This window comes from Colobus angolensis, unplaced genomic scaffold (genome assembly GCF_000951035.1).
Source record: "Colobus angolensis palliatus isolate OR3802 unplaced genomic scaffold, Cang.pa_1.0 Scaffold3, whole genome shotgun sequence".
NCBI lineage: Eukaryota > Metazoa > Chordata > Mammalia > Primates > Cercopithecidae > Colobus > Colobus angolensis.
Window position 1 is genome coordinate 26,635,184 of NW_012116265.1, and position 25,246 is coordinate 26,660,429.

The 25,246-nt window shown below is 42.6% G+C and overlaps 1 protein-coding gene across 1 annotated transcript in view; it reads right to left on the bottom strand.

The window, feature by feature from the left end:
* Positions 1 to 1,248: 1,248 nt before the first annotated feature.
* RDH12 (retinol dehydrogenase 12 (all-trans/9-cis/11-cis)) overlaps positions 1,249 to 25,246 on the bottom strand; it is a 34,863-nt gene continuing 10,865 nt past the window's right edge. Inside the window, exons 2-9 of the mRNA XM_011949747.1 lie at positions 14,616 to 14,670; positions 12,792 to 13,078; positions 10,897 to 11,015; positions 10,236 to 10,391; positions 9,335 to 9,439; positions 8,307 to 8,516; positions 6,126 to 6,315; positions 1,249 to 1,952 (exon numbers count right to left, since the gene is read on the bottom strand). Coding sequence (XP_011805137.1) covers positions 1,850 to 1,952; positions 6,126 to 6,315; positions 8,307 to 8,516; positions 9,335 to 9,439; positions 10,236 to 10,391; positions 10,897 to 11,015; positions 12,792 to 12,859 — 951 coding nt within the window. The 5' untranslated portion in view covers positions 12,860 to 13,078; positions 14,616 to 14,670 and the 3' untranslated portion in view covers positions 1,249 to 1,849. The remainder of the gene's footprint in view (positions 1,953 to 6,125; positions 6,316 to 8,306; positions 8,517 to 9,334; positions 9,440 to 10,235; positions 10,392 to 10,896; positions 11,016 to 12,791; positions 13,079 to 14,615; positions 14,671 to 25,246) is intronic.

The window sequence follows — 25,246 nt, forward strand, 5'->3', positions numbered from 1 at the left end:
TCTACTCTACGACTTAGCAGGTGTGTGAACTTTGAGAAGCTATTTAATTTCTCTGTGCCTCGTTGGCCCCATCTGTAAAATGGAGTTAATGAAACCTATCCCAAAAGATTCTTGTGAGGAATTCTAAACTAATTACTAAAAATGCTTTACATTAGCTATATTCTTCCCCACTGGGTGAGGTGAGAGGGACAGACCCCAGCTCTAGGTGGGGGTAGTGATTGGCTTAAGCCAATTACCATAGCCCATTCCCAGCCTCAGTGATTGGTTCGGAAGGGAGCCCACGATTCACTTCATGCTAATGAGCCGCAAGGAGATTTGCTAGGGCTTATGAAAAGAAAAGCTTCCTCTCCTTTCAGAAGGACCATTCTCTTTCCCTGATTTGTTAGACAAATGGGGAAACATGAACTCCAAGTATTAAATGATATTCAAGGAGTATTAATGTTGTTAGGAGTGATAATGTTATTGTGGTTTTGTAAAAAGCAAAGGTTCTTATTAGAAACACATACCAAAGTATTTATGAGTGAATAATATGATACCTGCAATGTGCTTTAAAATATTCCATGCCCACCTCCCCGCAAAAATGTCAGAAACAAGATTGATAAAATGTTAATAATGTTGATACTGGATGATGAGTACATGAGAATTCCTTATACTCTTTGCTCTACTTTTGTCTATTTGAGAATTTCCACAATAAAGGTTTTTAAAAGTCCACTTGCTATTGAAGAAAAGAACATTTTTGTCACCTGCTGCCCTTTGGATGCCTTAAAAATGGAGCCAATAAACACGACTTATTTTGTCAATCAGCTGAAACATTAGGCACATCTCTCTGCCTATTCATGGTGACCGTCAGCCCTTGAGGCAAGAAGCAGGTCACCTGGGCCACAGCAAAGGACAGCAGAGAGGCCAGAAGTGGGAGAAGCTATGAATTTAGGACAAGAGATTATCAAGGCTTGGTTTTCCTGTGTCTGTGGATCAAATGAAGTCCTACATCTGGCCTTAATCTGTGGTGGAGCTCGGCATATCTGTAATTGAAGACATTCTTCTCTTTTAGATAATAAAATGTTACCGCTGGAAGAAAATTGACAAACGACTCAACTGGACCATCTTATTTTGCCCCCAGATGCCATACTCTAAGAAGGTATGGGTGGCTGGGTAGGGTGAAACGCTAGTCACTAAACTAGCAGGCCGGTTTCCCCGCTTTGTTCCATTTCTCTTCCTTGCTGCCCTGAGAAAATAAATAAGACAAGAAGATGAATGCAGTCTTTATTTTCTCTAAAATTTGAAAGGTAAAGGGAACTCTTTACAAAAAGAAACCATCTGCATGATTGAAATGGGAAGGTCCAGGTGAGAGGAAGGAATCTAACTTGGCCAGGGTTAGCCAGGATCTTTGTGTGTTGGTCCAGACTCCAGGGTGGTGGCAAATATTTTTAAAAAGAAAGAGGTCAACCAAGAGTTGGATTGTATAGCCCCTGGAAATAGGCAGTGATGATGCTCTTCTTGCCTCAGCTAAGCATCTGGTGCTGATGAAGGAATTGACCCAATTTCTCAGGCTCTTCAGCCACCCACATGCCCAGCCTGGGATCTACCCAGTCCTGCTGCCCCCAGAGGGTTGCTGACTCTCCAGGTCTTAGAGAAGAATGCTCTATATGTATCCACATCTCATGCCATAAGCCAGTCTCACAAAAGTGTGAAATTTGCAAACATTCCCAAAAGGGTCAAGAGGATCAGGACAGGCAGGATTCACAGCACCAGCCAGCCAAGAGGACAATCCTTTAGGGTTGGCCTTCTCCTTGGTCCCCATTCATTATGGCATAGATTGGGCCTGATAAAGCTGCGGCTCTTCCACCAGCTACTCCCACCGGATTCCTAGAAGCTCACAGCTGACATTCCATAGGCGCTCAGCTGTTTTGTTATTTCGGGCCCTTGGAGACACCCAGGTCCTCTTGCAGTCACTGGAGGGCAGAGGAAGACGGTAAATTCCAGGAATGAGAATTAGCAGTCTGGAAATCTTTATGGTCCCTTTCTCAGAATGTTTCTAAATGTATAAAATACAATATATGCCAGACTCAAAGAAACTAATTATATAAAATGCACTCTAAGAATATTTTAAAAACAAATTTGTGATATAATAATACACAGGCTTATTTATTAATGTATTCTATAACAAGATCTAGTACCAGGTCTAATTATCAAAGGATTTGAAAGTAGTGGCGAGCAGAAGTGACATTCTAGGGTATCTGCAACAACTGCAATGTGATATGAAAATATTTATAATTCTATTGGTGACAAAGTCACAGGTATCACTACTACTACTACAGTTCAGTGCCTACATTCATAATTGAAGAAAATGCCAAATCTCAACTGGAGGTTAAACTAAAGATGAAGTTATTTTCCCATCCAAGTTCACAAGCCTCTTGAATTCTGTTGACAGGCCCACTTGCATCATGAACCCCAGACCAAGCCCTCCAGATTTGCTTTGGAATGAGCAGGGGGCCTGAGGACCAGAGGGATGGGGGTGGGAACAGAACACAGTTCTCATCATGTTTTTTTTGTTTGTTTATTTGTTTTTAATGTTCTTTTTCTCTAATTATAAAAGCCTTGTAAAACAGTTGGAACATGCAGTGCTGATAAAAGAAGAAAAGCCTATCATGGCTGGGCACGGTGGCTCACACCTGTAATCCCAGTACTTTGGGAGGTTGAGGTGGACGGATCACCTGAGGTCAGGAGTTCAAGACCAGCCCAGCCAATATGGTGAAACCCTGCCTCTACTAAAAATGCAAAAAACAATTAGCTGTGTGTGGTGTTGGGAGCCTGTAATCCCAGCTACTCAGGAGGCTGAAGTAGGAGAATGGCTTGCACCCAGGAGGCAGAGGTTGCAGTGAGCGGAGATCATGCCACGGCACTTCAGCCTGGGCAACAAGAGCGAAACTCCGTCTCAAAAAAAAGAAAAGTCTATCATTCAGTTGCTTTCTGTACAGTCTTTTTTGCTTTGTTTGGATATAAATGGAGATGTAGTCTCTCTCTGTCTCTCTCTCTCTCTCACATAAAACCAGGATCATACTGTGTCTAGTTTGAGGAGGGTTTTTTTTTTTTTTTGAGATGGGGGTCTCACTTTGTCACCCAGGCTGGAGTCCAGTGGTACTATCATGCTTCACTGCAGCCCTGACCTCCCAGGCTCAAGCCATCCTCCAACCTCAGCCTCCCGAGTAGCTGCGACTACAGGCATGCACTACAATGCTGGGCTAATTTTTGATTTTTAGTAGAGATGGGGGTCTCACCTTGTTGCCCAGGCTGGTGTGGAATTCCTGAGTTCAAGCAATCCTCCTTCCTTGGCCTCCCAAACTACTGGGACTACAGGCATGAGCTGCCGCACCCAGCCTTAAATTTTTTTTTTTTTTTTTTTTTTGAGACACAGTCTCATTCTGTTGCCCAGGCTGGAGTGCAGTGGAGCGATCTCAGCTTACTGCAGCCTCTGCCTCCCAGGTTCAAGTGACTCTCCTGCCTCAGCCTCCTGAGTGGCTGGGATTACAGGCATATACCACCACGACAAGCTAATTTTTTGTATTTTTAGTAGAGATAGGGTTTCACCATGTTGGCCAGGCTGGTCTCTAACTCCTGACCTCAAGTGATCCACCCACCTCAGCCTCCCAAAGTGCTGGGATCACATGCATGAGCCACTGCACCTGGCAAAATTTTTAAATAATAAAAAAACACCTAGAATAAAAAGATAAAAATCATCTTTCACACTCTGCTTGGCTCTCCCTAAAACTCCCTGGAAGTAACCACTACTGCCCAGTGGCTGGGTGTCCCTCCAGACTGTTCTCTATGTGTAAATAATCATATAATTTTGTATTCCAGTTTTTTCCTTACAACATTATATCACTAACGTTTTTCTATTAATTACGTATTATATAAAAATATATTTAATGACTGTGTATTTTATCACATATTTAAGGCAGCAATGTTAAACACTCAGACTCTAGAGGAGCAACTGTCCAATAGAAATATGATGGGAAGGCCGGGAGCAGTGGCTCACGTCTGTAATCCCAGCACTTTGGGAGGCTGAGATGTGCAGATCACTTGAGGTCAGGAGTTCGAGACCAGCCTGGTCAATATGGCAAAATTCCATATCTACTAGAAATACAAAAACTAGCTGGGCGTGGTGGCATGCACCTGTAATCCCAGCTACTCAGGAAGCTGAGGCAGGATTCCTTGAACCCAGGAGGTGGATGTTGCTATGAGTCAAGATCATGCCATTGCACTCTAACCTGGGCGACAGAGTCAGACTGTGTCTCAGCAAAAAGAAATATGATGAGAAACACAAATGTGAGCCACATATGTCATTTTGAATTTTCTAGCAGCTACATTTAAAATGTAAAAAGAAATTGGTGAAATTTATTTAGTAACCTTTAATTATACATTAATTTATTGAGTTTTAAATATATACTTTATTTAACCCCAAAATAGCAAAATCATTTTAGCATGCAATCATAAAAAATGAGATATCTTTTATCTCATTTAAAAATGTCAAATGAGATAATTTACACTTCTTTTTTATACTATAGGTTGAGCATCCCTTATAAGAAATGCTTGGGGCTGGGCACGGTGGCTCACACCTGTAATATCAGCACTTTAGGAGGCCAAGGCAGGTGGATCACCTGAGGTCAGGAGTTCAAGACCAGCCTGGCCAACATGGTGAAACCCCATCTCGACTAAAAATACAAAAATTAATCAGGTGTGGTGGCAGGCACCTGTAATCCCAGCTACTCTGGAGGCTGAGGCAGGAGAATTGCTTGAACTCATCAGGCAGAAGTTGCAGTGAGCCAAGATCATGCCATTGCCCTCCAGCCTGGGTGACAAGAGTGAAAATCCATCTCAAAAAAAAAAAAAAAAGCTTGGATCAGAAGTATTTAGGATTTTACATTTATTTGAATTATGAAATATTTGCATTGTACTTACCAGCTGAGCATCTCAAACCCCAAAAATCTAAAACCTGAAATACTCTGAAATTCAAAACATTTTTAGCACCAACATACAACTCAAAGGAAATGCTTACTGAAATATTGCAGACTCCGAATTTTCAGATTTGGGATGCTCAACCTGTATGTCTTCAAAAATCTGGTATTACACTGCATCTCAATCTGGACTAGCCATATTTCCGGTGCTCAATAGCAACATGTGGCTAGTGGCTACCACATTGAATGGCACAGCTCTAGAGCCAGATTGCCAGGGTATAAATCCCAGATCTACCACTTACAAGCTATATGACCTTGAGCACGTTTCTTAATTATCTTGTGCCTCAGTTTCATGTGAAAACTTGAGGTAATATTACCTGCCTCGCAGGGTTGTGATGATTATATGAATTAATACACATTACATACTCAGAACTGAGTACCGAACACATTATAAAAACTCAAGCAACATTAGCTATTATCACTTATCCATTCCCGTCTCATCAGACACTAAGATTATTTCCAATGCTTCACAGAATAAATACTGCACTGACGAAAAGCCTTGAACAAAGAGGGACAACAGAGCAGACAGGGCTGGATTCTGTCATGGAATGGGAAAGAGATTTCACCCTGGGCTTCCCTTCATTCCCAGACTCTAGTTGCTCATTGAGTTCATGATAAGATTCAGCACTAAAATTTCTACTTCTATATTTCAACAGATAGTGCCAATCTTGGCAGCATTGAGGGACAGAGTTCACACTGAAGAGAGAGGACATTCCCCCAGCACTTTGTGCTAATTGGTATTAAAAAATTCATGAATCAAGTGAGCCAAAAGCTTAAAGAAGGAGAAAAAGGATCCAGAGGGCCTGCTAACATTTTCTCCATGGCATAACCAACAGCAACAGTCTTCTTTAAAAGCTTTCAGAAAGCTGGAAAGTTTACATGGAAAAGTGGCACACAGGTATAAAATAGAGCCAGAAAAGCAACTCTTCCCAACACATAAGTTTGTAATGTAAGTTTCCTTAACAAAGCAACACTTTCTGTTTGCAGGCCTAACCCAAACCTGGATTGCATCATCAGGAACAAACTCAGCTGCTCAGGATGCACAGCCCAGTGAGTCCTGCACCGCCCATGCACACAGGTGGTGGAGAGAACCGCACTGCCTTCACACACCTGAAGTACTTGCCACTCAGGGGCTCCAGGCCCTCAGCCAGGGCACAATGCAGGCTGGTCTGCGCCCCCTCCCGTGCTGTCTTGACAAAGGGGGAGAAGAGCCGCCAGAGCAGGCAGAGCAGGGAGGAGTGCCGGACCAGCTCCGAGCGGACAACACCTGGGTGCACTGCGTAGGTGGTGACCCCGGTGCCTAGGACAAAGAGGGCACAATTAGATCAGGGACACACTCTGAGCCCAGGAAAACAGCTTATCTCCTCAGCAAAATACACAAGTGAGAAAGAGGGACTCAGGAAACATAACCCCAGGATTCAGCAGGTACCACTCCTGGCCAGGCGGAGTTTGAACAGGAATGAATTGATCCCTTTCAGAAAGATCTATGGCCTTCTCAGTCTTCTGTGTTCCAAAAGGAGTGCCTGGTTCAAGGTCTTTCTATTTCAATGTCATTTTTATACTGTGGCTTTAGTACTACTAATAAACATGACAACATGTAGTGAGTAGTATCAATTATTGACAGTGGTATCTTTATCATTTCTACAGGAGGAGTTTAGGGGTAGCAGTCTGATTGGAAGGTGGTGGGTAGGACTTTATTTTGAGCTGCATTTGCCTGGCAAGCACATTTTATGAGGTATAGATTGAGGGATGGTGATGCAGATTATGGGGGTTAACACCCCCCACAAGATATCCCTGGTGCCATCACTATTTTTCAGTACCAATTATGTACCAGGGCTATACAACATGCTTTAAATGTATTATTTCATTTAATTCTTAAAGAGGCTTGTGAAATAGAATATTTCACAATATTATGATGCCCATTTACAGCAAAGAAAACTAAGTCACAGAAAGTTTAAGTAAATTGCCTAAGGTTATACTTGTCAGAGTGCAGGGCCAAGATCTGAACCCTGATGTAAAGTTAAAAACATGGAATGAACTATCTGCATTTGAATACTGACTCAGCTAGGAATCTTCCTTGGGCAAATTTCCTAATCTGTCAGTGCCTGTCTTTTCATATTTAGTGTGGGGGAAAATAATAGCACCCACTTCACAGGAAAGTTGCAAGTATTAAGTTACGATGTGTACTGCATGGCACACATAAACCTCTCAATTATTATTGTAATTGTTATTGTTTATTTTTATGATTACTGTCTTCTTGTTCTATAGGCATTCTGGAAGTAAAGACCATTGTTCCCAAACTCTGGTTTATTCAGTGTAACAAATGGTCCCCTATCCGCAGATGTCAGAGCCAGCAGCTCACCCAGTGCTCCAGGGGGGCACAGAATCATTAAGGAATAAGAACCGGCCTGACCGATTTTACAGCTGAGAAGATGAAGTCAGGGGAGGTTAAAGGGGCACATCCACATCCACATCCACATGGGGCTATAGCATGTGGTAGAGCAAGAGCTTGGACCCAGGGGTCTGAAATCTGGCGCTAACTCCCTGAGTCCAGGCAGTGGCAGCTCTGTAGCTCAGATCACCATGTGGACCTCAGCAAATGGCACCCAGAAGGAAGCACCCTAGGTTTAAAGCCGAGCACCCACATTTCAGTTCTGACGCCCTCACCTGCCATATACTCTTTAGTTGGCCATTTCCTTGGACCTCAGTTCTGCTCTATAAACCTGTTACAAAAGGCCTCTGCCACCACATCACCTGAGGTCAGGAGTTTGAGACCAACCTGGACAACATGGTGAAAGCTCGTCTCTACTAAAAATACAAAATTAGCCAGGTGTGGTATTGCGTGCCTGTAATCCCAGCTTACTCAAGAGGATGATGCAGGAGAATCACTCAAACCCAGCAGGCAGAGGTCGCAGTGAGCCAAGATCGCACTACTGCACTCCAGCCTGGGAAATAAGAGCGAAACTCAAGTCTCAAAACAAAAAAAACAAAACAAACAAAAAGCCTCTGCCTGTTGCAAAAAGCTATTGTGAAAATCAAATGAGGTAAGAGATAAGATACGACATAAATATAAGGTAATTTTATGAGATTCTTAACCCCTATTTGATTTTAAGCTCCCTGGGGGCAAGGACTCTGTTTTTACTTCATTCGTAACCTCATTCTCCTTAGTGCACAGAGCTATTACTGACAAGTGCATGTTTGACAGCCTGACTTCCCGAGTTTTTGTGGACCTCTAATCTGGTCTGAGGACCGTTTTTGCTATTTTAATCCTGATCCTTTCTCCAGACTTACCTTGGAGCCTCTTCGCCAGCTCACGAGTAAAAAGTATATTGGCCAGCTTGCTGTGGCAATAGGCAAAACCCCTGCTGTAGCGCTTCTCGCTCTGGAGGTCGTGGAAGCGAATCTTGCCAATGTGGTGAACCACTGAGGACACGTTAACCACCCGTGCAGGGGCAGACACCTTTAGCCGCTCCAGGAGCAGGTAGGTGAGGAGGAAGTGGCCTGTGAGGAGAGCCAATTGAAGGTGGAATGGCAGCTCAGGCTCAGCATGTGGGAGCCGAGAGGACTTCAGTGTTAGCTCACTATATTCTGGATGTGAACCAATTTTGATGCCATGAGTAATTCTAATGGTCAGTTTGGTCTGAGTTTGTGGATTCCTCAAAGCAAGAGCCAGAGCTGGACTACAAGTAAGGCAATCATACTTAATCTATATTACTTTGTACCTCTGCCCTTGACCCACCTGCTGGCTTCCTACTCCCACTCTGTCCATGATCGCATAACTAGGGACCCAGGTACACTTGTGTATAGACAGAAGCATAGAATAGTCAGGGAAGGTAACATCTGCTTAGGATCAGAAGACATGTTCCATGCTCTCCTCCCTAAAGTCTTCGCCTTGAACGCTGAACCCCAGCCTGCCTTGTACCTCAAGTTCTCAAGGATTGCCTACCTCCATGGACCAACCTATGGCTTGGTTGGCCCTCATGTAGATGTGACCCCTCCAGCCAAGCCCAGATTCCTGCATACCCACACGCCTGGCCCTGCCTGGCAAGTCTTGTACTGCCACTGCCCCATCTAAGAATGACATTCTTCTCCCTGGTATTTCCTGAAATTTGGGGCTTCTTAATGGTATGAGTAGGAGGATCTCACTTTTTTAGACTGAGCAGGAGAGGTACAGTGAACAACAAGCCAATGGGTCCAGTCTATTGGAATTCCTAGGCTCTATGAAGGCCCCTGGACATTCTCCACATCTACACAGGGTCATCTTCCTAAAGAAAAGATAGTGGGTGTACCTCATTTTTTAGTCACCCAAAGATACTTACCCAGGTGGTTGACTCCCAGGTGGGTTTCAAAGCCATCAGCTGTCTTGGAATATGGACACATCATTACTCCCGCATTGTTGATCAGGATATGGAGCTGCTTTTCCTCTATAGGGCACAACCAAGGAGATCCTGTGGTTAGCAAGGAGTCCCCTGGCTGCCTGTCACAGACCTGCATAATTGCCCCTTCCCTTTGTTCATTAGTTGTCTTTGTTGGGGTAAGATTTAGACAGGAGTCACTTGCTCTGCCCCTTCCTTTTAAAACAAGGTATTGCCTCGGCAGTCAATAACTATCCTTCATTTGGATCCATCTCAGTGACATCCAATAAGCACTGTCACTGGGTTTCTAATGAGTAATTTTAGTTACTCATATCTTCCTGGACATTGTTCATTCATTTATTCAGCAAATGTGTACTAACTACCGACTCTGGACCAGGTGCACTCTGCTGGGCACTAGGAATCCAGTGGTAACACAAGCCAGACATGGTCCCAGGATGTCCCTCACGGATTTCATAGTCCTTGGTAGAAGCTGGTCGTTTTCCAAGATCCAGAAGAACTTGCCAGCAGCACAACTTCATCTCATGCCTATGGCCACAGAAGGTTGATTCTCAGGATGAAAGAAGAGAGTGGCATTGTGGCCACACCTTTATGCCAAGGTGCAAGCCCAGACAGGGAACTGACACCTCCAACATTCCCACTGCTGAGGCAAAAAGACGATAAGGATCCTGCCCAGTCTGTCTACCCACCATCCTCTTGCCAATTCCCTGTCCTGCTGGTTCATGTGGCAGAACCTGTCTAGTGGCGTGGATCATGCTTCTGATGTAAAGACCATAGATGGTCCAGGATGGAGCAGCCACTCCCATACCTGATTTCCTGCTTCTCTAGTTACTCATCAGGACCTCACCTGCCAGAAAGGCCTCAGCAAAGGCTCGGATAGATTTGGTGTCCGATAGGTCCAATTTCCGCACCAGCACCTGGGAGTTCTTTGTATCCACTCGGATTTCACTGGCAGCAGACTCCCCCTTCAGTACATCTCTGCAGGCAATATAGACTCGGGCTCCTGGGTCCAAGACAAAAAGAGAGCAGTATGTTCATATCCTAGGCTATAAAAGAGGTACAGTAAGTGAGCTTGGGACTGATGGACAAAGCATTCATTCTCCCAGCCCTCCCTCAATGGTAGAGTGGCCGTATTGCCACTTTGGGCTTTTCACAGTAGTTTAGTCTTCTTGCTGTCAGTTTAATCCCAGGCTGGGAATCTGGTTCCCAGGTTTTACATTGTGATATTTAATGTCGCTTAGTATCTCCTTTTAGAATAACTGACTTGGCTATACACAGACATCATTATTTTCCTTATTTTATTTAATAGAGAAGGAGTAGGGAAGAAGCAGTTTATTGAAGGCCACAGTGTAAGTTGGTGTCACAGTTGGACTTGAATCCCAGGTTTCTTGAATTTCTAGTCAGAGCCCCCAAGCCTAGGAGGAAACATAAAGAAATATGGACAGAGGCCCCAGTGGAAAGAAGGGTGGGAGGCATGGCCCTTTGGAGACTAAAGGGGAAACACTTACCTCGGCTAGCGAGCTCTCTAGCCGTCTCCTTGCCAATGCCTGTGTTGGCACCAGTGATCACCACTACCTTCCCAGGAAGCTGCGCATTTGTTCTACACACTCCACCAGCAAAGAACTTCCTATCGGCAAGGGAAACAAGAGCGTCACATACCATCCTTCACTAGCTCACACTAAGATACGTTAAAAAATAAATAATAAATAAATAAATAAATAAGCTATCCAGTCTCAAAGAAGGATATCTTTAAGTTGCAGTCAGGAGACTCATAAAAGCTAATTTTCATGGCACAACATTTTTTCATGGGGCAAGGTAGTCGCCTGTTCATCAGTGCAGGTGGGAAGGTCACTTGCCCAGAAGCCACAAATAATCATATTAGCAAACAGAGTAAACTCTCGAGTCAGGGCCAATGAAGACTTTCCCTGTTAGATAATAAATACATCTAGCTCTTATCTCTAGAGGTTCCAGAGGAAAGCTTTCCCCTCTAACTTACATTTAAAACATATGCATGATAAACATTAGCGGAGTCAATATTCAGTAACTGTCATCATGAGTAACTGATGAACAGCACTCTGTGGGGGGTGACACACAGGTACTGCTCTTAGCACTCTGGGGAATGGCATACATGGGTGCTGATCTTAGGCTGCCTCTCCAGTTTTAGGGAGTGGGGCATTTCCGAGGCTTTCAGCCATTGTGTTAGAGATTTCATTCTGGCCAATGGCAAACAGAAATAAAATCTCCTTTTTTCAGACCTCTGGGCAGAGAGCACTCTTTTACATGAAATTGACTTCACAGGTCCCAAAACAGAATACAGAGGAGCAGAACTAACATTTCCTGCACAACATCTGACTGCCAATTACTAGGCTAGGCACTTTCCATATGTAATTTATTTTAATCCTCTCAACTTCTCCAGTATTGTTTCCACATTACAGTAGAGAAAACTGAGGCTCAGGGAGGTTCATGTCACATAGTGGTGGCAGAAGTGGGACTTGAACCCAGATCTCTATGGAGAACCTAGAATAACACTGTCCTTGGTAGGTACATTTAAACTCCTTTATCATCAGAAATTTTTTAGGCTGAGCCCAGTGGCTCATGCCTATAATCCCAACATCCTGGGAGGCCAACGTGGGGGAGGGTTGCTTGAGCCCAGGAGTTTGAGAGCAGCCTGGGCAACGTAGTGAGACCCTCATCTCCACAAAAAATTTAAAAAGTAGCTGGGTGTAGTGGCACATGCCTATATTCCCAGCTACTCAGGAGGCTGAGGCAGGAGGATTGCTTGAGCCCAAGAGTTCAAGGCTGCAGTGAGCTATGATCACACCAATGCACTCCACCCTGGGGTGACAGAGCAAAAACAAAAAAGGAGAAATTTAAAAATTCTCCACTTAGAACGCACATTTATTTGACACCTCTAGAAATCCCACAGCAAAAGAGTCATCCCAAAACATTAATTGAAGGTAGTCTCAAAGCGAAGAGAGTTTGTTTCTTTCCCAAACTACCTGGTACTTAATAGCATGACAAGCCAGCAGGGCCACCTTGAATAGGGACAGAGTCTCTGAATTCTTCAGAGACACCCAAAGGAATAAAATGAAAAAGCAAGGACTCCCACCTAAGGTGTCTGTTGAGCTACTTGACAGAGTCATCCACGCAGCCTTCCGCTGGCAAGTAGAACTCTCCCCAGAGCTCAGGTGGGGCCAGAACTCAGCCCCACCTCTACCCAGCTGCAGATGCTTCCTTCTGGTTTTCCACCATGGTATCCACAGCACCCCCTTCCTTCCTGCTTTTCCTGCCCTGACTTTCTCTCCGTCAGCCTCTTTCCCTTTCTCTTCTTTCAGCAGCTGAGAACCGGCTTCCAGTGCAGGTCTTTGTAAACGATTATTTGAGTTGCTGAATTAAGACAAACCTGATGGATGGAGCTACCACATACAGGAACGAGAAGAAAGAGGTGAGCAGTCCCAAGGTGACCAGCATCTTTCCAACTTCTGTAGCTGCTGTTGCTTTTGCTGCTGCTCCAGCTTCAACCCCAGCTCTGGCTCAGGCTCCTGATCTGGCTCCAGCTCTTGGCCGCTTCTGCTGCTTCTCTGCTCCTCTCCGACCTGAGTGCTCAGCAGCAGCCTGACTCTGAGCAGAGCCCAGAATCCTATTTCAATCCGAGAGCTGTCAGAGCGCAGCCTGCTGGGAGATGTAGTCCTGGCGGGGAGGGGACGGAGGCAAGGTTAGAAGCTTACTTAGGTTTACTGGCAAAGAGAATGTGGGGAAACTAAAGAAAGTACCCCCTAAATCCCCCATCCTCAATTGTTTCTCTTCTCTAGGAAATGTGCTCTCCCAACCACCCCTACTGTAAGATGGGATATATAGAATATTTCTAACTTTAGCCACAAACCCCATGATGCTTAAAATACGAGTGGATTAAAATAGGACAGGAAGGAAACTCCCAGAAGAATGGCGAGAGAAGTCAGAAGAGTGATTAACCTTAGGGAGGAGGGGGCAGTGACTGGGAGGGAGATGACTGGAACCCCTGGAGGGTTGAGAGTGTTCTGTTACTTCATCCGGGTGATAGTACACAGGTGTGCTCACTTTGTGAAAATCTGCTGAGTCGTATGCTTTTGACTTGTGCAGTTTTCTGCATTTTATAGTATACTTCAATGAAGTTAACACACGCACATGCGTATTACAAGGGAAGGGTATTGTGTTTAAGTGCGTGGACTCTAGCACTGAATCTATTTAAAAGCTCCATGGCCCTGGGCAAGTTACTAAACCTCTCTGTTAACTCAGTTTTCTCACTTCTACAATGGGCATGATTATATATATAGTTTACATATATATAGTTTATATATATATATAGTTTACATATATATAAAACCATATATGAGATATATATATATATATATATATATATATCTCCCCACTTGTTTTAAGTGTTCAATTATTACATTGGTGGAAAATGAAACTAGCATATGCTGAACAATGTATAATAGTCAGCAGTTATGGTTAGCTGTTCTGATTCCTATCTCCCTTGCTTTACTCAAGGCCATGGTGTAGAAAAGGGAGAGATGATGAACGTGGGTGATGTTTCAGTTGAATGCTATTGAAGGTGAGGGGAAATACAAGAAAATGCTGGTAGAGAGCTCAAGGTAGGGGGATCACTTGAGGCCAGGAGTTCAAGACCCAGCTTAGGCAACATGGTGAGACCCTGTCTCTACAAAAAATTAGCTGGGCGTGGTGGTGCTTGCCTGTAATCCTAGCTACTTGGAAGAGTGAGTAAGGAGGATCACTTGAGCTCAGAGGTCAAGGTCGAAGGGAGCTAGGATCGTGCCTCTGGATGTGTGTGAGATGGGAGGAGGATAAATGGGATTCATTGCCCTTCCTCGCTCTGTGTTCCTCTCTTGGACAGAATAGGCAAAGAGCCAGGACAGGACCCCAGGAATAATTTCCCAGTTCTTTCCCTTCCTGTGAAGCCAGAGGAGCCTTCAGGAATACCCATGCATGAAAGAAGACTTCTGTGGCAGGCAGGTGTTCATGTCCTTATTCATCAATTCATCCTCAACACACACTTACTGAGGGTTTCTCTGCACCAGGAATTGTGCAACATACTAGGAAGACACAGTTTCTGCCCCTGGGGAAACCCATGCACCTGACCAACAGAACAAGGAGTGATCAGATCATTCCCAGCAGACACTTCTGGACTCAAATCTAAAATCCTTGCATTTATGAAGATGATACTCACCTTATCTTTAGCTTGTCCAGGAAGCAAAGAGTCCTTAAGAACAGCATGCAGTCCTCTGGAGAGAAGATATTAGAAGCACCATAAGGCATCTAGAATTACGAAAATACACAAACACTTTGCTAAAATAAAATGTTAAATATTATAATCTAAAGACCACCATCAGATCATTGATAAGTTGTACCAAAATGTTAAACCATACTATTAAGTCCAGGTACGTGAATAGACAGACACATCAATAGAACAGAATGGAAAGGCAAGAAATAGACCCAAATACACATGGGGATTTAGTAGCACCTAGGTATCCAGTTGGGAAAAAGCAAACTTGATCCTTCCAAAATTCTAATAGCTCAAATATATAAATATGAAAAACAAAACCACTGAAGTATTAAGAAGAACCACTGGACACATTTTTAGGGTGGTAAGACCTTTCTAGTAAGACAGGAAATCAAAAACTAAAATTTAAAAAATGAGCATGACAGAAACCATCATATACAAGGCAAGATAAATGAGAAACTGGGGGTAAATATTGACAACAGGCTTTGAAGACAAGAGACTAACTGGTTTAGTAGATAAAGAACGCCTACAACTCAATAAGAAAAGGAATAACAACCCAATTGAAAGAGCAGTTTACAAAAAAGGAAATACAAGTGTCTCTTCACCCTTGCTCATATGAGAGATGCAAATTAAAATTACACTAGGAGCCACTTTTTACTTTTCAGATTGCCAAAGGTCAAAAAGATTGTAGTATGATCTACTGGCAAGCATGTGAAGAAATAATGCGGATGCATTGCTCGTGGGAGAGTCCACTGTTACAGTCTCCACAGAGAGAAGTATTGTAATGTCTAGTAAAGCTGTGCATGCACTCATTCACCTAAACATTCTACTTCCATGCATTTATAAGGTTACCATTATAGCATTGTATATAATAGCAAAAGTTTGGAAACCTCCTAAATGTCCATCAATAGTAAAGCCACATAATAGTATACAGCTGTATAAAAAGAATAAATAATTAAGAAACAGAATAAATAAATAATTTACATAAATAAACATTACATTTTGGTTGGGCACTGTGGCTTACATCTGTAATTCCTGCACTTTGGGAGACTGAGGCAGGAGGATCATGTGAGACCAGAAGTTCAAGACCAGCCTGGGCAACATAGTGAGATCCCCATCTCTACAAAAAAGAAAACTGAAAATTAGCTGGCCTGGTGGCACACACTGTGGTCCCAGCTACTTGGGAGGCTGAGGCAGAAGGATCACTTGAGCCCAGAAGGTTGAGGCTGCAGTGAGCCATGATCATGCCACTACACTCCAGCCTGGGCAACAGAGCAAGACCCTGTCTCTAAAAAAAAAAAGAAAAGAAAAAACAAATAATGTTTTCAGCAAAAAGACCCTGGTAACTTACAGGACACATTTCACAGGCTTCCAAATGAACTGCTTGGAAAAGGTCTTAAGACTGATGGCTTACATCCTGTCTCTGAGTAAAGAATTTTATTGTGAGTCACTCAAATTCTATCACGAGTTCCTCAAACTATGTATTGATTAATTATCAGGTTACTGATTAATACTGACATTGAAAAGGACACTGTTTTGTGTCCTTTTCAAAAGGACTAAATCATAAAGCTCTGCTGATTTGCTTTTACTGATTGTCTTGTGCATAAAACATTTTAGCCTGTATGCTGTCATCCATAGGCAATGATTGTAACCTCTATATTGTACCCTCCAATGGAAAAGGATAACTCCGATATGAGGAGTCCCCCTTCCTTCTCCTAAACGGTCTTATAAAAGCATTTCAACTTGTAAAAGATGTTGGAACATGCCCAACTTTGTTGGTTCATCTCACTGGATAGATTCTCACATTTGGCTTCCAATAAACTTTTATCAATTTATCTCTGCCCCAATGGCCTTAATTTCTCTCAAAAACCATATCACTTTGCAACAACTGACATGTTTATCTTTGTTAAATTAATTACTGCAATATCACAAATAAAGCTATTTCTCAAACTGGTATTGAGACATTCTTAAACACACTTTGGCACATAAGCAAAGCCATAATCATCACCCACTTCATTGTAATCAACATCAAAAAAGCCAGGGACCAATAGGATACCTGCTCTTCAGGGATTTTCAACCTGAGACAGATATAGATATAAGTCACAGAGAGAAAGAGATGAAAACACCAGAGGAACCAGTGCAGGAATGGGCCTGAAATTCAGTGATGACAAAGCACTTATCACTTACAACACCTTTGAGAAGGATCCTCTTCTAGTCTCACCATGAGTGAATCACAGGTCAAGTTCCCAGATCAGCCATCCTCCCAGGGCTGACACTGAGGCAGGGATGTGTGGAGATCACATGCTATGAAGCAGAGCTGGGAAGCTGCTTGCTGATTTGACCTTTGGTCATAAATCATCTAGCAGCTCATACTGTACTGGTCTCCTGGTTATCCCTGTCATGGATACCCTGCTAAGAAAGGAGCCTTTTACAAACTAGAGCAAGAGGGCAAACGAAAAGCCTCTCTTTCTCTTCCTCCCTTCCTCCTTCTTCTCTTCCCGATTTTTCAAATCACATATTTTGGAAGCCAGATGAGACAGGTGGAAGATGACAGATTCCATCTTTCTACTGCAACCCCTGCCCGACTTCCCTAAGGAGTTTGTACAGCACCACAGTTATTTCCATTTCCAGCCATGAGGAACTTGCTGCCTCTTCCCATGCCCTGACCCCAAACAGCAAACCAAAATGGAAGCACTTTTTTCTGTATTTTTTTTTAACCAATAATAATGGCTTATTGTTCCTTTTTCTTGATTTTATTTTATTTTATTTTATTTTTTGAGACGGTGTCTCGCTCTGTCGCCCAGGCTGGAGTGCAGTGGCCAGATCTCAGCTCACTGCAAGCTCCGCCTCCTGGGTTTACGCCATTCTCCTGCCTCAGCCTCCCGAGTAGCTGAGACTACAAGCGCCCGCCACCTCGCCTGGCTAGTTTTTTGTATTTTTTAGTAGAGACTGGGTTTCACCATGTTAGCCAGGATGGTCTCGATCTCCTGACCTCGTGATCCGCCCGTCTCGGCCTCCCAAAGTGCTGGGATTTCAGGCTTGAGCCACCGTGCCCGGCCCTTTTTCTTGATTTAAACACACTGTCTTTCTCAAAGAAAAATAATTTTTGCAGCTAGTATGTAACTTCCATTGATTTTTCCCCCTATGGATCAGCAACCCTTATTCTTAACTCACAGCAGGCACTATTGACATTAAAAAATTATATATAGAGAGACACGTTCTCACTATGATGCCCATGCTGGTCTTGAACTCCTGGGCTCATGTGATCCTTCCACCTTGGTCTCTCAAAGTGCTGGGATTACAGGCATGAACCACCATGCCCAGTCTACTGATTCTGAGCCTGATAATTCTTTCCCATAAGTGGCTGTTCTGTGTAAAGGAGGATGTTTAGCAGCATCCCTGGCCTCTACCCACTAAGATGCCTGGAGCACTACTATCCCCTTGTGACAATCAAAAATGTCTCCAGGCATTGCCAACTGTCCACTATGGGGCAAAATCACCCCCGTTTGGGAACCACTGCCCTCCAGAATGTAAGCCTACAGGATAACCCTGTTGTATGTAGTATTGAAAAGGATTAAAGCACAATAACGTTTTACTTAGTATCCCATGCCTTTGACTCAGCTGTAGCCAAGCTAACCTGCTTACTGTCCACAGCAAGTTATTAATATCCTCTCAGGGCCTGGCCATCTACTAATCCTTTTGTCCTTCGAAACTTTACCTTCTCCCAGCTTAATTCTGTTTACCTCTAATCACTCCATTAGTCTACAATGCCTGCGATCTGTGTCCACATGTACTTCAAAAACACACCTCCACTGAGTGGCTTTCTGAGGCAATGGAAATGTTCTATCTCTCAACAGGAGTTTGGGTTACATGAATCTATGCCTTTGTCAAAATAGCAAATATATACCGAAGACTTGTGCATCTCACTGTACATAAATTTTACACCCAAAGGAAAAAAAGCTAAATATATATTGAACTCTAGTTAATGAATAATATATATACATGCTGAATTTTTTAAAGGGGAAGGGTACTGATGTCTGTAATTTACTTTGAAGTACAGTAATAAAATGGATTGATAGAAGGAAGTAAAGCAGGTGTTTCACTATATTTGTTTTATATATGTGATAAAACTGGTATAGTAAAATGTTAATATAGAATCTAGATAATGGATATATGGATGTTTATTGTAAAATTCTTTTTTTTTTTTTTTTTTGAGATGGAGTCTCACTCTGTCACTAAGGCTGAGAGTGCAGTGGTGTGATATCGGCTCGCTGCAAACTCCACCTCCCGGGCTCAAGCAATTCTCCTGCCTCAGCCTCCTGAATAGCTGAACCCACAGGTGCCCACCACCGCACCTGGCTAATTTTTGTATTTTCAGTAGAGATGGGGTTTCACTATGTTAACCAGGCTGGTCTCGAATTCCTGGCCTCAAGTGATACGCTGGCCTTGGCCTCCCAAAGTGCTGAGATTACAAGTGTGACCCAACACGCTCAGCCTGTAAAATTATTGAAACTATTATACATGTTTGAAAATGTTCAGATTAAAATGTAATGGAAGTACACATACAGACACACACACAAACACGTGTGTGCACACGCTTTCTGTCATGGAAAATCAAGAAGCATAACATTTCAAAATGAAAATTTGTTATAAATTGCCATATTCACTTTTTTAAAAACTTTCTGACATAAATGGAATTTGTTTTCAGGTGAAGAAATCTTTTATTGTGTTTAAGGTCCAACTTAAATGTCTCCTCTCTGCAGCTTTCACCCATCCTAATCAATCATCCACTTCTCTTGCTCCCATACACAGTATTTGCCTCTTCTGTACGGCAGTCACAACAGTTTGACTTATAACTTAGTTAGGCAACTTCTTTTTTCCTTTTTTTTTTTTTTTTTGTGAGACGGAGTCTCACTCTGTTGCCCAGGCTAGAGTGCTGTGGCGTGATCTCGGCTCACTGTAAATAAGCTCTGCCTCCCGGGTTCACGCCATTCTCCTGCCTCAGTCTCCAGAGTAGCTGGGACTACAGGCACCCGCCAACACACCCGGCTAATTTTTTTTGTATTTTTAGTAGAGACGAGGTTTCACCATGTTAGCCAGGATGGTCTCGATCTCCTGACCTCGTGATCTGCCTGCCTGGCCTCCCTAAGTGCTGGGATTACGGGCGTGAGCCGTTGCACCTGGCCTCTAGGCAACTTCTTATCTCACCAGCTCAGGGACAGAAATAAGGTCTACATTTGTGTTCCCCCAGCACATGGAACCAAGGTTTGCATGAAGCAGATATGCAATAAATAGTGGTGAATATGGTTGAGTTTACAGTAATCTCTCCCTGGTTATGACGTTCTAAGATATCCTAATTTAATTATTTGTAACTTTGTGAATATTGCAAAATTTGGATTCCAATAGAAGTGAATGGTGAGTCACTCCTTCAGAAGATACTTAGGAAAAGAACAAACTTGGCCTTGGGAACTGAAATAAAGTAGAAATGAAGCTAAGGGACTTTTGCAATTAAATGTTGGGAAATTTTTTTAAATAAAAGAGGGCCGATAAGTCTAGGCCTTACACCTGCACTGTAGTGAGGTGCTCAGGATGGCAGAAGCAAAGCTGTGCAAAGCTTCTGCCAACTCAAGGGCTTACAGCAGTCAGTGAAGTCATAGGCATCCAACATCAGGACTAGGACAGATAAAGAAAACAAAGCCTCTTAGACAAAATGTTTTACTAGTTTGTGTTTGGAGTAAACCAAATAATATAGAGAATCATTTAAAGAATACTCACCATGACTTACTGCCCAGCTTATGAAATAAAACATCATCAGAAGTAGATCTGGATATTGTAGGGCCTGAAGTCTATCCGATTTAGGGGGCTCTTTTGTTTTTTTGTTTTTACAGCTATTATGCTGTGAATTCATAGGGAATAGGTCCCAGCAACTTAGGCTTCTTTCCATTGGTTCTCACAAAGTGAGCTTCACAAAGTAGAGAAGGCTGGCACTTCAGGTACTTTTCTCTTTTGCTTCCTTCTTTTTCTGATCCTTTTCCTTTACATGTTTTGTGATACCCTACTTTGTTCTGACCTGAATTGACTCTCCCTTAACTAAGAGAGCCAGACAGACTGCATCTTGGCTCCTTCACTCGCAGCCCCTTGCCCACCCTCCTTCCTCTAGGACTTAATTTGTGCAAGCTGACTCCCAGCACATCCAAGAATGCAATTAACTGATCAGATACTGTGGCAAGCTATATCCGCAGTTCCCAGGAATTCGCCTGGTTGATAGTACCCTAAGCCCCTGCATTTGTGTCCAGTTGATAGCACCCAAAGCCCCGCGTCTATCACCCTGTGATAGATTTAAAGCCACTGCACCTGGAACTGTTTGCTTACCTGTAACCATTTATCCTTTTAACTTTTTGCCTACTTTACTTCTGTAAGATTGTTTTAACTAGACTCCCCCCCTCCCCTTTCTAAACCAAAGTATAAAAGAAAATCTAGCCCTTTCTTCAGGGCCGAGAGAATTTTGAGCACTAGCCGTCTCTCCGTCGCCAGCTAATAAAGGACTTCTGAATTCGTCTCAGAGTGTGACGTTTCTTTATAACTCGCTTGGTTACAACAGTTTCAGGAAGCTATCTTGGCTCTTAGACTGCTTAATACGCTCAATAAAATACTAATTCTCTCCGCAAGAATCTTGCCTTTAACTTGTTTGTGTCCAACAATGCCAAGAGCATGCTGGGGAGCACTGTTGATAGGCTCTCCAGTTTTGCCATGGTGACATGTGTGGGGCATTCAGTGAATGCCTTGAGTTGGCAGAAGCTTTGGCTCTTAGACTGCTTAATACGCTCAATAAAATACTAATTCTCTCCGCAAGAATCTTGCCTTTAACTTGTTTGTGTCCAACAATGCCAACAGCATGCTGGGGAGCACTGTTGATAGGCTCTCCAGTTTTGCCATGGTGACATGTGTGGGGCATTCAGTGAATGCCTTGAGTTGGCAGAAGCTTTGCACAGCTTTGCCCCTGCCATCCTGACCACCTCACCACAGTGCAGGGGTAAGGCCTGGGCTTATTGGCCCTCTTTTATTTAAAAAAATTCCCTAACATTGAATTTCAAAAATCCCTTAGCTTCTTTTCAACTTTACATCCCATTTCAGTCCCCAATGCCATGGTAACATGTGTGGGGCATTTTTGAACAGTTCCCATTCCCTTGATGTCTACAATATAATCTTTCTTGTAGATTTGCATGGATGTGGCCAAAGGAACAACTCCATGCTTTCTAAAAGGCCTAGAGAACATATATTGGTGTCCCTCCTCTTTCCCTTAGTGTTCCTCGTTTTGGAGAATTACCGGAAGATGGCACTTCCTTTTGAAAGGCTAGGGAGCTCTTTTTAATAAAAAGAATATAAAACTATGAATAAATATTAGGTACAAAAACAAAACAAGGCTGGGCACAGAGGCTCACACCTGTAATCCCAGCATTTTGGGAGACCGAGGCAGGAGGACTGATTGAGGCAAAGAGTTTGAGACCAAGAGCAACATAATCAGATCTCATCTCTACTGAAAAAAAATGAAAAAAAAATTAGTTGGGCGTGGTGTGAACTCCTACAGTCCCTGCTACTTGAAAGGAGAAAAGCAAATAGGAAATTACGATTTTTTAAAATCTAACAGTTGCTAGTGTGAAAGGAAAACATTTTGGGCTCCCCAAATCACCAAACTAAAGGGAAAATTCAAGCTAGGAACTGTTTAGGGCAAACCTGCTTCCCATTCCATTCAAAGTCATCCCTCTGCTCACTAAGATGAATGCATATCTGATTGCCTCTTTGAAAATGCTAAACAGAAACTCAAAATAATGCAGCTGATTTTCTCTCACCTACCTGTGACTTGGAAGCCCCCTCCCTGCTTTGAGTTGTCCTGCCTTTCCAGACCAAACCGATGTTCATTTTACATATATTGATTGATGTCTCATGTCTCCCTGGAATGTATAAAACCAAACTGTGCTCTGACCACCTTGGACACATGTCGTCAGGACCTCCCAAGGCTGTATCTTGGGTACACACCCTCACCCTTGGCAAAATAAACTTTCCAAATTAACTGAAACCTTTCTCAAATTTTCTGGGTTTACATTTAGGTAACCACAAAGGGATTCTGAATGGAGATGCCCCTGACCTTTGACAAATGTCCTATGGGTGCCTGGTGCCAGCACGAGCTAACTTTGTGTCTCAAACCAACAGGACAATTTGCTGAGGTCTGGGAATATCCCCTCCAGAGAATCCCTGATGTCCCATAATTTGGTCAAGATCTAAAGTTTATTTTGCTGTACAACTCCTCTTTTTTTTTTGGAGTTTTACTTGCTTTCAAAAAGAAAGACAAGTTTTTCTGCTTCCATGATGATGGAAGGCAGGTAACCCCTTCATGGAGTTTGAGCTCACTTCCAATATGGAAGAGGAGGTTTGTTTGTTTGTTTTTTCCTGCTTCTAGGATGATAGACAGCCATCTTCAGCCTGAGACCCACCTCTAGGTAAGTGGCTGAATTGGGGTTTTGTCTTGGCTAAAGTTAACAATCAGCTGGTCTTAATTTCTCCTTATCATTAGAGCGCTCAGTAATCATATAAGTTGTGCGATCTTTTGTTTTGCTTAACTGGTTTTTGTTGTTTGTTTCTGTTTTTGTTGTTGTTTCAGTCTTTTTCCCCTTGGGTTTGATCAACTCTACCCAACTCGATCAAATCCAAAGGAAAGTTCCAAATTATGGGGAATAAGGCCTCTGAAGTAGTTAAATTCCCACACACAAAAAAAGGTGGTGTGGTATGGGAGAAAAATGGCCAGCAAAAGAAAAAAAAAAAAAGAGAGAGAAGGGAATATTTTTTATTTTGACTACTAAAGGGGCTTTATTTACATAACAAGGCCACCTTTTTGCTAGCCAGGCCAACTGAAAGCAATGGCTGTCACCCCACCCTGAAGTTCAATAGCTAAAGTTCTGCCTTCTTTTTTCCCTACCACACAACAGCCTAAGTTTGGTTCCTAAACCAAACCCTTTCTGGTTTGATACTTGGTACTTCTGAAATAGCAGCAATTTGTCCTAGATGAAATGTAGTAATGAGATTTTAAAAGATTTTTTAAAAGGAGCTCAATGGTTAAAAGTTAGCTTAATTAAAAGTTAACATCCAAGATGTGTTTGTATTTAAAAAGCCTTTATGTTTTTGTTTTTGTTTTCTTTTCTCTCCCAGGACTTTGTCCTTCTTTTTTTTTTTTTGCAAAAGTTTTTTTCTTCTCAGTTGACTGAATTCTGTTTTCTTCATTAATAGCTATTGCAACAGAGGGCACTCTGGAATTTTTAAGGAAGACTGTAGTTTAGACACTTAGAAATGTCTTTATTAAAAAACAAAAACAAAGCAAACAAACAAACAAACAAAAAAACCATTTTAAGTGCACTACAAAAGCATCACATGATTTAACCTCAAAATAATTCTCCCTTTTTGGAGACCCAGGATTCAGGGTGAGCTCCTCCCAGAGCTCAGAGATCCAGTTAAAAGACAGGTAGTCCCAGGCTGGGTGCGGTGGTTCATGCCTGTAATCCCAGCACTTTGGGAGGCCAAGGTGTATGGATCACATGAGGTTAGGAGTTCAAGACCAGCCTGGCCAACATGATGAAACCCTGTCTCTACTAAAAATACAAAAATTAGCTGGGCATGGTGGCACATGTCTGTAATCCCAGCTACTCAGGAGGCTGAGGCATGACAATCACTTGAACCTGGGAGAAGGAGGTCGCAGTGAGCCTAGATCGCAGCATTGCACTCCAGCCTGGGCAATAAGAGCAAAATTCCATCTCAAAAAAAAAAAAAAGATAGGTAGTCCTTATCTAAATAAAATTTATCTCTGTATATAATCTTATGATAGTTTTCTATATTTTTATGTTTGATTTGACATCCATCTTTAATATCCCTCTAGCACCATCAGACTTTTTCTCTTTGTACCTAATGGTATAAATTTTGTTATTTGATTTTTCACCTGAGTTGTTTCCTTTAATATGAAAATTTAAGGCTATTTAGCTGACAACTGCCTAGGGTTGTGAAACAGATTATCAAGAATCTTCTAAGACAGGAAAGAGAAAATGTCTTTATGAATCTATAAGATGTACTTCTATCGGCATGACTAATATATCAATGCATTTATGTGTTGTGTACACAATGTTTCACTACTGAAAATGTATAAAAGAGTTCTAATTAGCTGGCTTAAAGAAAAATAAAAGCACTTAAATAATCAAATACTTTATCAGAAAAAGGAAGACTAGTCAAAAGCTTTTTCAAGTTTATGTAACTTAAGTAAAATATTTAATATATAAGCTAGCTTTAAAATTATTGGTAAAGTAATATTAGAAATGTCTTAAGAATTGCCAGCATACATTTTTGTTTGCATTTATTAATCAAGCAATTTCATACTTATCCCTGCCAAATACTATAAGATGTCAAAATTTGGCACAGGGATTAGAAAACTATAGGCCGGGTGCGGTGGCTCAAGCCTATAATCCCAGCACTTTGGGAGGCCGAGACGGGCGGATCACGAGGTCAGGAGATCGAGACCATCCTGGCTAACACGGTGA